Here is a 16,491-nt window from a genome sequence, read left to right as displayed (position 1 = left end):
ACACATAGTCTCAGCACAACCACGCCCATCTACTCAAACCGTATCCAATGAGAGGTTCGCTAAACGAAAATCCCACAGACGTCACGTACGTGGGCCGATCCTTCTGTGATCACATGGACCGGTATTCTCCAAGTGTTTACGCCAGTCGTTTGCGTAACCTCAGTCCCCAGCAGTCACTTTGCGTCTTTCGTATATAGTTGTCGTAGTTAAGAATTATCTCGAGTTTCTCAAAGAGGCTGTGTTGGGCTCAGTCTTGCCACGACTAAGTAATGAATTGTCAAGAGAAGGTCTATCATGGAGGGAGTTCTTTATAAATGGACCAACTATATTAGCGGTATGTATACGGCGATAGTTAAAAGTTACATTACGTAAATCAGGGAAGTCTGTAAAGCAGTTAGCCTGTTTGCTAACGTTAACGTTAGTGTATAAATGAAGTTAAGCCATCATCCTCTTTAGCTCTTTGTGCCGATATTTTTTTTCCAAAGCTGGGACCAACTCAACCACATGCGTCTCATCTGCCAAAAGCATTTTCCGAAAAGTTTGTTTGGTCTTAAGATTATGTGTGATTCTGTTTTATTCACCTCTAACTATGGCCAGTTAAAAGCCTCCAGCTGACTGGAAGAACAAGTCAAACCGTATCATGCTTTCAAACGTCATCAAATACTTTGTTACATGTGTCAGTTACAGTGAAAACATGTCATAATTGCTTTGTTGTTTCTCTTACAAGGTTGGCAGCCCCGTTGGTTTGTTCTTGAGGGAGGCACTCTTTCCTACTATGACTCTCAAGAAGATGCATGGAAAGGATGCAAGGGCAGCATCAAAATATCTGTGTGTGAAATACAGGGTAAGTTTATGCCAAACCTGAACAGGAAACCTAATAACCATTACATCACAAGCAGCTATTCCTTTTATGCTTCAGGATATCATAACACACGCTTGCGCAAGTGGGTGTTTCTTCATCTTTGGGAACTTTTATGTCCCAGGGGCTGATTTTCATTAGAAATAAAGTTAAGCTGTTTTTGTTTAATGAAGGCTGCAGTAAAGCTGTCTTGGGAACTTATTATTATTATTTTTTTTTTGCTACTTTTCGAATGTCTTATTTTATCATTTTACTCTTGTCAAGACTATTAATCTTAATTATAAAAATTCATCATGAAATTATGAATCATTGCGTGTTTGTAACTGTAAACACAACCTTTTTAGAAACATTTATTGTTTGAAAATGATTTATAATTACTGCCACTACAACAACAATGTTCTCCCTAATAGATTTTGAGACTGTTTAGGATCCATAAAATGTTAGATATGAAGTAACCCTTTATGAAAACAAAAGGACAAGCAATTTATTTGAAAAATGTACATTTCCACTGCCGTCATTTCCACCATACAATCCTATTAAACAATGTGGGGAAAATGACACTGTGATTGGAATTATTATTGGTTTACTTAATAAAATGGGGAAAAGGAGCAGAATTGTCTGTTAGCAATAGACTAGTTAAAAAAAAAATACAAGTGACTTTATTTTTTTAACAGGGCCAAAAATACTGTATTACAACTATAGTGACAGATCTCATGCTTTGCTTATCCATCTTCTTTGTCCTTCCTCTCTCTATTGTAGTTCACCCATCGGATTTCACAAGGGTTGATCTGATCATTCCAGGAGAACAATACTTTTATCTCAGGGCAATTAATGCAGCAGAGAGGCAGAAATGGCTTGTGGCATTAGGGACTGCGAAAGCCTGTCTCACAGACAACCGAACCAAGAGAGAGAAGGGTGAGTGTTGTATTTCTGCCATAATAGACAAGATATTCTATGTAGATCATCTGGTTTGTGTGAATATGACAGTGAAATATGATAATGTAATATACACTACCGTTTAGGTTGATAGTTTGGGGTCAGTACTAATGTTTTTGAAAGAAGTATGTTTTGGTCACTAAGGCTGCGTTTATTTAATACAAAATGCAGTAAAGACTAGAAATCTGAATTTTCAGCAGCCATTACTTCAGTCGTCAGTGTCACATGATGCTATTTTGGTGCTCAAGAAACATTTCATAGTATTATCAGTGTTTAAAAGGTTTTGTTGAATAGAAAGTTCAAAAGAACAGCATTTATTTGAAATAGAAGTCTTTTGTAACAATGAAAGTGTCAATTTTATTACACTTATTGCATCCTTGCTGAGTAAAAGCATTAATTTCCTGAATTTAATTTTAAAAAGTGTAAAATAACTGACCAATAACTTTTAAATGTCTTTTTAAACGATATATGTTTTAATGATGTTTTAATAGACAATATGTCAAATACAGGAAACTGTTTCATATAATTTCATGGGGACTTTAACCAATGAGATTACATAACCCATTCAGATCATGATGTTTGTTCATTTTGCAGTTTTTCAAAGAGCTGTCAATTCAAGTCTATGAAGAAAATAATGTCAACAATGGTCTCTTTTATCTTCTCAGAGCTCCAGGAAAACACAGAGGCTCTGAAAACAAAAATGTCTGAGCTAAGGCTTTACTGTGACCTTCTCCTTCAGCAAGTGAACAAAATACAAGAAAGTTCTCAAGTGGAGACTACAGCCGATTCAGGGGAGGTAAGAGAGTGCTTGTCTTGAGTCAACCTTCACTACGCTTACTGCACCTTTCAGGGACATAGTTATGACAATTAAACAATATATAAGCTGGTCAAACATCAATACAGAGTGTTTGTTTTTACATACTTGCACTAATGAATTGTATTATCATTCTGATTTTTTGTAGTTGTCTTTATCTCAAAAATGAGGGGCAAAAGTCAGTCCTCAACCAGTCAGACTGGTCAACCTACTCTAAATCTTAAATTTTGTTGTGCTATATGTGGGTTTCAGGTAGGGGGTGAGACTGGAAATCTAGTGAAGTCCACTTGCACCACCTTCTTGAAGACCCTGGAGGAGTGTATGCAGATTGCTAGCCGGACCTTCAATCCAGACCTTCTGAGTCGGACCCCTCCAGGCTCTCCTCCTGTGGCCACCATCAAACCTCACAAGGTATATTAAATATAATCACTGAATGGTTGTAAATTAATTCAGTTTGTCAGAACCTAAAATAGAATGTTTTTTTTTTTTTTTTCATAGATCAAACATACTGATCCAAGAAATCAGCACCCAGGAGAAAAGTGAGTTTAGTTCATTTTAATGTACTCTTGTGGGTCAGATGTGCTTTTGTTTTTCTCTACAAAGTTTAAAATGTGTATTATGCAGACAAAAGGACTTAATAAACATCTCAGGAACATCAGCACATGAGAGTGGATCAGAAAACAAACCACCTCCATCTCCTCAAGAAAACATGTCTACATCTCCTACAAGTATGACAAACATTAAGTCAGATTCAGAAATGATTACGCATGTAGCATTTGGCAGACCTCAACTATCAATTCCTGTCTTGCCTTTGTCTTGTTCTGTTTAGGAAGTGGTTTAATGGAGGACCAGAAGGAGCCCATGGAGCCTCGTAATGGCTCTTCATCAAGCACACAAGACCCTGAAGAATCTGTAGGAGAGGAGAAGGACATCCCGACAGAAGAAGCAGACCTTCCCCAAGAAAAACAAAAGGAAGTCTCACTGAGCCCCACACAAAACAAAGAAAAGGTCACTGAAGAAATCCAGGCTGACCTGGAAGTGAATGAGCCTCAGTCTGAGAATAAACAGGAAGAGGAAGATAAGGTGGACACATTCTTCAGTACCATGAGCCACAGGTATGAGGCGCCTCCGTTGCTGTGATCCTCTGAGGGAACAAGATGAATGTACTGCACACATTTACGCTATACAGAATCTTGTTTTTGCTTTGAAAATTAGCTATGGTCATCCTAATGTCAAGTTATAAGCTAACACTACTCTTAGAATTTTGTTTACAGAAATGTGCTATATGCAAAGTCAGCATTTCAGTAAAAAATCTAGATTGTGGGACTATAAATCTCCATTGAGTAACATTGTGTCCTGAGTAACCAGGTGCAGAGCAATAAAGTGACAAGCGGTCAATCCTGTCTGCTCTGTTAAAGGTATATTCAAAGGTAAAGTCTGTTGAGAGAATTTGTGGCTTGCTGTGAAATACCACACAAACCAATTTGGACTCACCTAAAAGTTCATCAAAACAAATGAAAAACCTGTTGACAGAAATGTGCTTTAATTGAAGTTATCTATATATTAAATTCTAGATAAATTATTGTACTTATGTCACAAAATGTAGCTTTCAGTTGGGACAAAAAAAGACAGACCTTTATACTGGATGCTTGTTGCGTCTCACCTGGTTGGATCATGATGTAAAAGGCACTTTCCACAAATAGGGTACCCTTAGGTGTCCCATTCCTTTTTTTTTAGCATTAGACACACAAATTTTAGAAAACCAAATTAGAACTTTTAGAAAAACTATTATCTAACATCACATTTGCGTAAAAAACTGTTTTAAATATATCACATATCTGGACCCACTGTAATTGTAGTCGAAATATATTTGAAATGTCCAAACATAATGTTTATGGTTTGCTGTGTTCCACATTATGCATGAAAACATGTTACCAATTGGACTGTTTCTACAGGAAGACGCATACATAATCTTATTCCTTTTTACATTTTTTTTTTTTTTCAAACCTTTTATCTATGATATTATAAAAAATGTTTAAATAATTATTAAACCATCCTAGGTGTTATATGAAAAAAAATTCCTGGCTCTTCCAAGCATTAAAATAGCAATGAATGGGGTCGGGATTTTGAAGCCCAAAAAAGTGCATCCATTCATCATAAAAAATGCTCCACATGGTTCTGGGCAGTTAATAAATGTCTTCTGAAGTGAAGCGTTGCACTTGTGTGAGAAAAATATCCATATTTAAAACTCTATAAACTGTAATCTCTAGCTTCCGCTAAATGTCATACTTGCGTTCACGAAAGAAGAACATGGAATCTCGACCCCCATTCACTGCCATTATAAACCTTGGAAGAGCCAGGACATTTTTTTAATATAACTCTGCTTGCATTCATCTGAAAGAAGAAAGTCATATACACCTAGGATGCCTTGAGGGTGAGTAAATCATGAGGTAATTTTCATTATTGGCTGAACTATCCCTTTAATTAGAAGTTGATGGTCAAGCACCTTCCTTTGCTGGAAAGACTCGTATTTGTACCTTTCTTGTGGAAAGTTCCAAAACAAAGAAATAAATGTAACATAGTGATTTCATCATGTAAAAACACAAAAGTGGTTCATGATTAAATATTTATCATGGTATGTTTTCTTTTGGTCGCTCAAAATGAGGCCCAGCCTGTGATGAGGGTTTGTAGATTCTTTTGCTATTCATAATTCTTTCATCTCTTTTATGTAATAATGAGGTTATCACGTAACTACAACACTAATCTGTTCCAACAGCCTTCATTGGGCTGAAACCAAATAAAATCGAACTGTCAGTAATGTGAAATGTTATCAAAGCAACGTGTCGGTATTCAGATATGAAAACCTTTTCAGTATTATATCACTGTGTGAAGGTTGTATAATCTCATTTTTAAAACCTGTATTTAATGTGTGCTGTTCTTAATTAAGGACTGCATGTTCCAAACTGGTTTTCCTCTGCTTTGGCTATGCCTGCTTTTGTATTGATGTTTTATTTCATCAAATAAATGTGTTTTGTTGACGTGTGTACTAATGTATTGTCCCTGTCTGAATGTCTGTGGTTTTTTTCTTGTAGATTTAGTGATATAATACTGGAGGACGACAGTGGTATTCCCACACAAGCCTTTTTGGATTCTTGCTATGCTATAGTACCAGTTTTAGGTAGGACACTCTATCTTTCACTCTTTCTCCCTTTTCCACCCCTTCGTTGCTTTGTTTCTTTTCCCGTCAGTCCAGGTTGTCTCATTCTCTGCTTTCATTAGTATTGTGCTTATTAAATGTTGTAAAATGCTACTGGGGACATTGGTTTTTGTTACTCTGTGCATGTGTCGGTTCACCATGTGCTCTTGATTTTTTTTAAATTTATTTGCATCTCATGTTAGTCTGCACCGTTAATACCTCATTCTCCCTCAGGCATGGTCTTGCATGCTCTACTATGTCTTTATACTGGGAGAGTTTGGTGAGTATTTGACTAAGAACCGGGGCCAAAAACAAGAAAATCAATCAATCTTTGTACAAAAGATCTTCCTCACTTTTCATCACTTTCTTCTTAAGAACATACTGTATCAAGGTGATAACAAAGGTGATTGGGGTGTCATGCACCGGTTTGCTGCTGGTACAATTTTTAAGCCTCACTTTTTTCTATAGTTTGAGAGGGCTTGATGCTTCTGAAGGTGATTGGGATTGGGTAAAGATTAATGGCGTTTCTCTCTGGGTTGTGGCGACTCAATACACTTGCACATCAGGAATACAGTAGATCTGTGTGCACACAGATCATTGGACTGCACATGAACTGGCATAAATTGTGATTTCCACAAATGTTTCTAGATCTTCACATTGAATTTTATGTGTCATAATTGTCTCACAGTTACTGTGACCCTCACCAATATATGTGTACACTACCATTCAAAAGTTTGGGGTTGGTAAGATTTTTTTTTTTTATGCTCCCTCAGGCGGCATTTCTTTAATCCAAGATACAGTTAAAAAATGTACATTTGTGAAATGTAATTACAATAAAAAATTGCATTTTTTTGGGATTGATAAAATGTTTAGAACATAATTTGTAATATCATTTTTATTTTATTTTTTACAAATATAATTTCCTTTAAAAGTCTTTACTTCCACGTTTGATCAATTAATTCTTCCTCTTCAAATAAATGTATTAATTTCCTTGAAAAAAAATTACTGACCCCAAACTTTTGAACAGTAGTGTATGTTTAGGAAGAAATTAATAGTTTAACCAACAAAGTAATTACAAAGACTTTCTCCCCTCAGACAAGCTTGGACCAACAGTCTTTGCTCCAGTTAAAATAGATTTTGTGGGAAACATTAAGGTAAGTGTAAATGCAAACAATGAAATGCATGTATAATAATACATACATATTTTAAATGACATGAGCAGTGGGTTTACAGATTATAGGTTTACTCTAGGATGACGTGCATGTCATTAGTATTGGAGTGAAAAAATGCGTTGATGCATCTGACAATTAAAATTCAGTGCATCCAGTACAGAATTTAATCATCTGTAATAATGAGCAGTAATGAATAATTACTGTAATAACACAGCAAATATTTAGTTAAGCTTGACCATTCAAAGTAATACCGGTGACGACTTTGAAACTGGTTTGTAGTGGGTTTCCTTACATATTATGATATATGAATTATTGCTTTGGTGGTCAGAACCTTTTCCCGAGTTATTCAGTTGAAGTATTTAACAGGCTACTGTATTTTCTCTGTACTTTTTCTGGATGTCACAATAACCACTAGAGGGCATAATAGCTTGATCTGAGAGTTCATCCTCCTTATTTTCTCTATCAGAAAATCCAGCAGAAGGTGGTGTCCGATCCTGAGAGTTTCCCCACACTGCAGAGCATCGTGCTGCATGAGGTGGAGATGGAGGTGGCACAGGTGCGGAACTCGGCCACAGAAGCGCTGCTGTGGCTTAAACGTGGACTCAAGTTCCTCAAAGAATTCCTTTCTGAAATCAATACAGGGATAAAGGACGTCCAAGGAGCTCTTAGTAAGTCAAATGATCAAATTTAAAACAGTTTGTGTTGCAAAAAGAAAAGAACACCTGGTTCAAACAACTGTCCTTCAGTCAGTGCTTTGTAATGTCCCCTTTTTTCTTCTTTCAGATAATGCATATGGAAAGACACTACGGCAATATCATGGATGGGTTGTTCGAGGTGTCTTTGCAGTAAGTGTTGTGCTAAGAGTGCTGTTTTTCCATTTTAAAGGAACATTTGTCTGATGTCCTAGTTCTTCATGTTCTTTTTATGTTTCTGTCAAACACCAAAAAAAACCTTTTTTTTTTTTTGTTGGGGGGAGAAACTTTATACAATTTTACCATATTTCATTTTAACTAAAAAAAAAAATGCTATTGAGGAACCCACCACTAATCAATTTGTGGCTACAATATATTTTTGTTTTTTGCTGTGTGTGGACCTCTGTATTTATACCTTCTTTTTTTTTCACATATATTTATATTTTATTTTTGCCATTTTATTGCGATATAACTCTATAGAGTAGACAGGAAGCTACATGTTAGAGCACTGCCCTTCAGGCTATTGGCTCTGACCATTTATGCCATTTTATTTAAATAGAAAATTATTTTATGGTCCTCTATGAAACATCTACAGTGAGGAAAATAAGTATTTGAACACCCTGCTATTTTGCAAGTTCTCCCACTTAGAAATCATGGAGGGTCTGAAATTGTCATCGAGGTGCATGTCCACTGTGAGAGACATAATCTAAAAAAAATCCAGAAATCACAATGTATGATTTTTAACTATTTATTTGTATGATACAGCTGCAAATAAGTATTTGAACACCTGAGAAAATCAATGTTAATATTTGGTACAGTAGCCTTTGTTTGCAATTACAGAGGTCAAACGTTTCCTGTAGTTTTTCACCAGGTTTGCGCACACTGCAGGAGGGATTTTGGCCCACTCCTCCACACAGATCTTCTCTAGATCAGTCAGGTTTCTGGCCTGTCGCTGAGAAACACGGAGTTTGAGCTCCTCCAAAGATTCTCTATTGGGTTTAGGTCTGAGACTGGCTAGGCCACGCCAGAACCTTGATATGCTTCTTACAGAGCCACTCCTTGGTTATCCTGGCTGTGTGCTTCGGGTCATTGTCATGTTGGAAGACCCAGCCTCGACCCATCTTCAATGCTCTAACTGAGGGAAGGAGGTGCAGTCGCCCTGTCCCATGTGCAGAAAAACACCCCCAAAGCATGATGCTACCACCCCCATGCTTCACAGTAGGGATGGTGTTCTTGGGATGGTACTCATCATTCTTCTTCCTCCAAACACGTTTAGTGGAATTATGACCAAAAAGTTCTATTTTGGTCTCATCTGACCACATGACTTTCTCCCATGACTCCTCTGGATCATCCAAATGGTCATTAGCAAACTTAAGTGGGGCCTGGACATGTGCTGGTTTAAGCGGGGGAACCTTCCGTGCCATGCGTGATTTCAAACCATGACGTCTTAGTGTATTACCAACAGTAACCTTGGAAACGGTGGTCCCAGCTCTTTTCAGGTCATTGACCTGCTCCTCCCGTGTAGTTCTGGGCTGATTTCTCACCTTTCTTAGGATCATTGAGACCCCACGAGGTGAGATCTTGCATGGAGCCCCAGTCCGAGAGATATTGACAGTCATGTTTAGCTTCTTCCATTTTCTAATGATTGCTCCAACAGTGGACCTTTTTTCACCAAGCTGCTTGGCAATTTCCCCGTAGCCCTTTCCAGCCTTGTGGAGGTGTACAATTTTGTCTCTAGTGTCTTTGGACAGCTCTTTGGTCTTGGCCATGTTAGTAGTTGGATTCTTACTGATTGTATGGGGTGGACAGGTGTCTTTATGCAGCTAACGACCTCAAACAGGTGCATCTAATTTAGGATAATAAATGTAGTGGAGGTGGACATTTTAAAGGCAGACTAACAGGTCTTTGAGGGTCAGAATTCTAGCTGATAGACAGGTGTTCAAATACTTATTTGCAGCTGTATCATACAAATAAATAGTTAAAAAATCATACATTGTGATTTCTGGATTTTTTTTTTTAGATTATGTCTCTCACAGTGGACATGCACCTACGATGACAATTTCAGACCCCTCCATGATTTCTAAGTGGGAGAACTTGCAAAATAGCAGGGTGTTCAAATACTTATTTTCCTCACTGTAGTGCAGTCATTCTCTATATGGCATAAGCTAATAATGCAATCTGCTAACAATCACATCATCACAACATGGAATGAGCTGTCTGAGAGACTGTTTCTGAGAACTTTATAAGCCTTGAACGGTTAAATACACCCACTTGTATGTATCAAAATGCCCATCTTTGCAAGTATCCTCATAAGCACAGCAATTTAGGTCTTAAGTGAAAGCAAACCGCTGAGAAAGAAAACACCGGGCAGCTCTTAAAGTGACAGCAGTCTAATTCCTGTTTGTCATTCATGATAATCAAACAACAAAAGAGAAAATTTCTCACTGCTCTCGACTAAAATCACTTTTGTAACTTTAATAAGAAGAAATTTATAATAAATGTACACAGTTAAGAGTATGCAATGTTTTTATACATTTGATTACTTTATACAGTGTATGTAGCATTTCTACATTTATTTGTTCTTGTGTAGTTATTTTGTCCTATTATTGTAATTAGTTTCTTATTCTTATATAATCACTGACTGTTTACTGTTTTCAGTGAGTTTTTTTTTTGTTTGTTTGTTTTTACATTTAGACTAGTATTAGTTTTTTTTTTGTGTGTGTGTGTGTGATATTGACACTGGTGACAAGAATTATGTAATTTTAATGGTATCAAAAAATGTATATCATAAAGACCTTATTTAAAGCAAAAATAACTGTATTGTGATATATATCGTTACCGTGAAATAGAATTACTAATATCGTGATTTTGGTCATATCGCCCACCACATAGCACACTATCAGAAACCCTCCACCTCCCCCAGCTCCACCCATATAAATCTGCTACGAATAATTTCATGTATGCTATATATTCACAGCAGCTTGTCTTTGAATATACTTGCAGTAGTAAGTCTCTGTACTTGCTCTGCAGCAGCTGCAGCAATGTATCGGAACAGACCAAATACATTAACACTGGCATGTCCATTACAATGCAAAACTATTCCGAGAGTTGTCATGGTTGATCGTTTTATGGCACAGGCTGTGCATAGATTCTTTAAAAATGTCCTTTAGTGTTCCATTGAAAATAAAATAATATACAGCTTTGGAAAAACATAACTGTAACTTTCTGACTGTGTTTATATTCATTTTAGCTGGCTCTACGGGCTGCCCCATCCTATGAGGGCTTCATGGCTGCTATGGTTTCTCATGAAGGCGATGAGCTGAAGGAAGGCTTTACGACCGGCATGCATCGAGACCTAGACGTCTACCTGCCAGCTATGCAGAAGCAGCTGTCCATCCTGGATGCTCTCTATGAGGAGTATGGCTTGGAATCAGATGAGATCGTGTGACTAACACAAATACACCCACACAGCGAACAGAGCTTGCTTCTGACGGAGCTCGTCGGTTTCAGTGGTGAAGTTGTAACTCTTTCACCCGCTGTGGTAACCGAGCCCGACATTAGTGTTGAAGACGGGGAGGTTTCTGTGAGGGCAGGCCTTGCAAAGCCTGACCAGTAAGAGTGTGTTGAATAATGTGGCATATGCAGTCTCCAGTAACAGTCATCCCTGCGAAATTTAAACGGCCGTGTCTAAATAATGCTAGCTGAGGGGGGCAGGGTGTGATTCCAAGTGTTTTCAGGGAACAGGTGTATTTTTAGAAACCTTCAGTGGCGTGATCAAGTGTTTTGTTGACATTGGTTGTATGTTTTTCATACACTTTTAGGCATGAGAGTACAATGGCAGATAAGCTGAAGATATTGTTTACCTGGCAGTGAAGATGTTAGTCGCTGTACCCTTATTTACAGTAAAACTGCACATGTGCTTCTCTCCTCACTTGAAATATTGCGTTACTTTTGTTCAGATACTCACATCTCGTTCGTTTTAGACTAGCACAAAACTAAGAAGTTATTCAGAGACTTTCGGGGATTCAGATAAACATGCAGTGTGTTCATAAACCAAGTACTTACGTTAAATATACAGATAATGTGGTGGGCTATTTTTCGCAGTTACATAATCTTCATTTAAACGCATTCACAATGGCTCCAATTCAGGACTTTTAGGATCAACTTGGTGAGAGGGACCAAAGGAGAGTTTCTTCTTCATGATTTTGTGGAAAGATTTCCTACTATTGAGAACATGTAGCTTTGGCTCTACAAAAGGAAAGATGTCATGATATTTCCTCAGTGACTTTATTTATTGACTTATTTATATGAATATTAATTCTAACTGTTGATTTTATTGTAAGAATCACACTATGCTTATTCTCAAATCATATGAATGATACAAATTTGTGCATGTTGCATTGCATGGATTATGTTTTTATATTTTGGCATTAATCTAGATTTAGATTACTAAATGATTCGCACATGTTATGAGGATGACTGTTCTCTTAGGTTTACGTTTTATTCTAATTATTTCCACAAAGTTTTAAACTAAAATCTGACAAACCATTGGCTTTATAAAAATGCCTTCCTAGCATTGTAAATGTCAGAGTTGTGTGACTGTATGACTTTCTTTTTCTGCTGAACACAAAAGATATTTTGAAGTATGTTGGTTAAAAGTATAAAATCTTGAGACATTTCTCAGAATATCTTCTATGTTCCATAGAAGATATTAAGTCATACAGTTTTTGAACAGCATGGGGTCAACAAACCTGAATGTATTTCTTCTATTGAACACAAAAGATATTTTGAAGAATGTTGGTAACAAAACAATTGATGGTAGACATTGACTTCCATATGAAAAAAAAAAAAAACAGTGGAAGTAGGGCTGAACGATTTTGGAAAATAATCTAATTGCGTTTTTTTTTTTTTTTACCAAGATTGCCATTTAAAATGCAAATATTTTTTAAAGCTTTTTATGTTCTGTATTGTTCAACAAAGACAAGCAATAAATCATTGTATAGTATGACCAACACAGTATATGGTAGATTAAACATAAATGTTCTTTTCTGTAGGCCAGGTCTATATGTTACGATGAAATTAGGTGATGCATGAATTTATATGAATGACATTTTTATTTAACTACAATCACAGTAGTATATTGATTGATTGACCTTCCAGCCTTGTAAGCATGTAATAATTATGACAACATAAAGCACTGATAAATAAGCCTGGTGTAAACATTAACATGAAAGTCAGTAACAAATCACACAAACTAAAGTAAATTGCAGAAATATAAAAACAAATCTGTTGCTTTACCACACTCAGTATTAAAGTAATTCAAAGTCACTGTAATAAACATATGTAAACATGTGGATTGCACTTTTTAAACACTGTCTGTAAACTTTAGACAGACTTTAAATAAATAAGAATATATTTATATAGCCTATATTATCTTAAGGTCGAAGTCTTCAGTAATGAAATGCACCGTAACACTGTTACTGCTTGAGTAATTTCCATGTGCTGTTTTGTAAGGGTTGCCAGGTTTTCCCAAAAAAGCCCAGCCAATTGACCTATCGGTAAGCCCCTCCCCTCGAACGCAGACTAACCAATGGCAGTCGAGTATCAGTTGCACAGGGAGCGGAACTCGGACATCTTTAGGTTTCAGCGCCATAGAAAAATATTGGAAGATCCGAAGCTTGCATCGGTTTTATGGGGTTTATGCTTCAAAAATGGAAAAACGATGTGCCTGGGGTCCTTGTAACACTGATTCCAGGTATCCTGAGAGGATGGGAAATATAATTTATTTTATTACATTTCCTGAATCCAAACAAAACAAACAAAATGTCCCTAAGTATTCAACCCCAATACAAATGAAGATAAAAACGTTAATTTTCTGATTGACATACACTCATTAAGTTACAATTTTCATCTGCTCAAGCAGAACGTTAATGTTATCTTGTGCTTTAGCAAGGTATCTCTGGCTAAAACTAGCTAACGTTAAAGTTAGTGAGTCCATGCTAATGTACAAACCTAAATAGCGGACTGTTCTGGCCTCTTGTACAGTGTAGGTCAAAAACACACAAACGAAGGTCTACATTTCAGTGCCTCTCCATATTAAACTGATTAAATGTACATTAATTTAATCGTACCCTGCGATACATGAACAGTGCTGATCCGCGATCGTGAAGACCGACCGTAATATGAGACTTCTCCCGCTCGCATTGTGATCTGTAAACCCTTGCTTCGAGTTACCCACCATATTTATTTTTAAATATTTTATAAATTCCTCCATGGAATATTTAATTCCCATTTGGTGGCCTTCTGTTCCCAAATTTGTGCAAAAACATTGTGGGACAAGGTTTTCACACCGCAGCTGTCATTGTAAGACAGTTAGCAACTCCGTTTGTTTGTCCGAGGGAGCAACAGTAACTAAGGGGGGCGGGGCTTACCGATAGGTCAATTGCTGCTCAAAACTAGCCCAATCATATTTCTAGGGGGGTCCACCAGTAAAAATCGCATTCTGGGGTAAAAAAGTTTTTTGGAGGGGTTCCCCTGGAAATATTTGCATTTCAAGGGCTAAATATCATGTTTTTGGAGGCAAACCACGGCAACACTAAGCGTGCCAGTTTGATGCTTCCTCTGAAGACTGCTTAGGTGTGTTCGACTTGAAGCAGGCAGCGCTGCTAGACTGATCGCCGTGTGTCATCAAAGTACCGCGAGAGCTATAAGAGAGCTCCTTATGCTTTCTCTCGCCATACTTTGGTGTTATATACACCATTGATCTTTAAGTCGAACACACCTCTTTACTCTCGCGTGTCACGTGACAGTGTAATCGCAGCCTCTGCGTTTGAATAATCGCGTTTTTTCATATCGCGATATTATTGTAAATGCAATTAATCGTTCAGCCCTATATGGAAGTCAGTGGCTACTGTCAGCTGTTTGGTTAACAATATTCTTCAAAATATCTTCTTGTGGATGAACTATCCCTTTAAATTCAATTGAAGTTTTGACATCCTAAGAATAGCACACAGGATCCATGTTGTCATTCACTAGTATTAAAATATGTCTGTATGGTATGCCTTTTTATATGTATTTGCTAATTGTCATTTTTAAATTGTATGTCGTTTATACTGAATTGCCTGCAGTGGTTTTCTTTTTTTAATTCAAAAATATGCTAAATTTCTCAACATAGATGAATTTTGTATTTTGAAATTCATGAGGTGACCAATAACAAGCATTATCCATTCAAGTGACCTTTTTAGACACAAGTAATGTTACATCGTCGTTATGACACTCAGTCCTTCAATATCTGGATGTGGTTGCTGGGATACTCTCACCACAACAAGGATGATCTCTAGACTCAATAATAAGGGCCGAGAATAGAAGGATTGTTTTTACGTGCACTTGTGCATGTGTGATAGAGGGAGAACGGTTTCTGATGTTTTTGTTTATCAAAACACATAGAAAATATCCAGAGGCAGTGGTTCACTTTGACTGTTTTGAGAGTGTATTCTACATGACCAATCTGTAGCGACTAAATATACTACTACAATCGAATACAGTATTTATTAAATGGCCGTCATGACAGTTCTGAGAGGAGTTATATTGCGTTCCATACTCAATGGAAACACTTTATCTATGCAGCGTTGCTCCATCCATTTCTAGGGGATGATGGGAAAACATTCGGGAGAACTTCTTGGGCAGGCGGCATGATGGAATTGGCAATTGATGCCAAATTAACCTCTTGCAACACCCTTCCAACACTCTATCAAAAACTTCTTGGCCCATGAACAGAGTTTTCCAGTGACCTGAATGCAAGCTTCTTGGAATAAGAGGTCTAATATGTTTATTAGATTTCAGCCAACCAATCAGAATGTAAATTATTTTTGATTAAGCAGTATCACAAGCTTTTATACAACATTTAATTCAACAAGCTAATCCAAAACGCATTCCACTACTAAATTAAAGGATTTGGACGATGACTGGTGATCTTTTATATGTTAATGACATTAACTAGGAGTCTTTTACAAGGCAGGGAGATTTCATCAATCGCGAATCATAGATTTCACATCTGAAAGATCATTCTATGAATCACACGTACGCATATTTGAGAGATGATCGTAAGATCAAACTTAGGATGGTTTCTGAGCAACATTTTATAAATGAGGCCCCATGTTCCCTCGTACTTAAAGGGATAGTTCACCCAAAAAAGAAAATTCTGTCATCATTTACTCACCCTCAAGTCGTTCCAAACCTGTATGAATTTCTTTGTTCTGCTGAACACAAAGGAAGATATTCTGAAGAAAGTTTGTAACCAGGCTGTTTTGGGGCACCATTGACTTCCATAGTAGGAAAAAAAAAATACTATGGAAGTCAATGGTGCCCCAGAACTGCTTGCTCTGTTTCCCACATTCTTCAGAATATCTTCCTTTGACATTCATACAGGTTTGGAACGACTTGAGGGTGAGTAAATGATGACAGAATTTTCTTTTGGTTGAACTATCCCTTTAAGTCACTGTATTTGCTTTTTGTTTTTGTTTTTTTGAGTGAGTTTTTGGTTAAATGCCTACAATAAGTTCTAACGGTAACACAAGCTCAAGATATTTTCACATTTTATTCCTTGATATAAAATTACATCAGAAGTTGCTGTGGACATAAATAGTAGTAATCACACTGAACAGGAAAACATCTACTCACTACTCGCTTATTTCCTGCAATAATCCAAAAGCCAGTGGAAAAATGCTACTGACTCTTTGTCGAGGCAAACTGGGAAATGCTAACTTCTGGGGTCTGGCTTAAATAAAAGAATTTTTATATTGATGAACACTCATCTAAGATTT

At 37.0% G+C, this 16,491-nt stretch overlaps 1 protein-coding gene across 1 annotated transcript; it reads left to right on the top strand.

The window, feature by feature from the left end:
- Positions 1-176: 176 nt before the first annotated feature.
- plekha8 (pleckstrin homology domain containing, family A (phosphoinositide binding specific) member 8) lies at positions 177-14,786 on the top strand. The gene is made up of 13 exons (XM_058747525.1): positions 177-334; positions 728-844; positions 1,619-1,774; positions 2,461-2,591; positions 2,862-3,020; positions 3,108-3,148; positions 3,234-3,337; positions 3,439-3,724; positions 5,702-5,787; positions 6,901-6,959; positions 7,444-7,645; positions 7,761-7,822; positions 10,920-14,786. The coding sequence occupies exons 1-13, from the start codon at positions 295-297 to the stop codon at positions 11,115-11,117; spliced, it is 1,641 nt and encodes a 546-aa protein (XP_058603508.1). The 5' UTR covers positions 177-294; the 3' UTR covers positions 11,118-14,786.
- The last annotated feature ends 1,705 nt before the right edge of the window (positions 14,787-16,491 follow it).

The sequence above is a fragment of the Onychostoma macrolepis genome, chromosome 16, assembly GCF_012432095.1.
Source record: "Onychostoma macrolepis isolate SWU-2019 chromosome 16, ASM1243209v1, whole genome shotgun sequence".
NCBI classification, from domain to species: domain Eukaryota; kingdom Metazoa; phylum Chordata; class Actinopteri; order Cypriniformes; family Cyprinidae; genus Onychostoma; species Onychostoma macrolepis.
The sequence above is the reverse complement of the archived record's forward strand: the minus strand, read 5'-3'. Positions and strand labels throughout refer to the sequence as shown.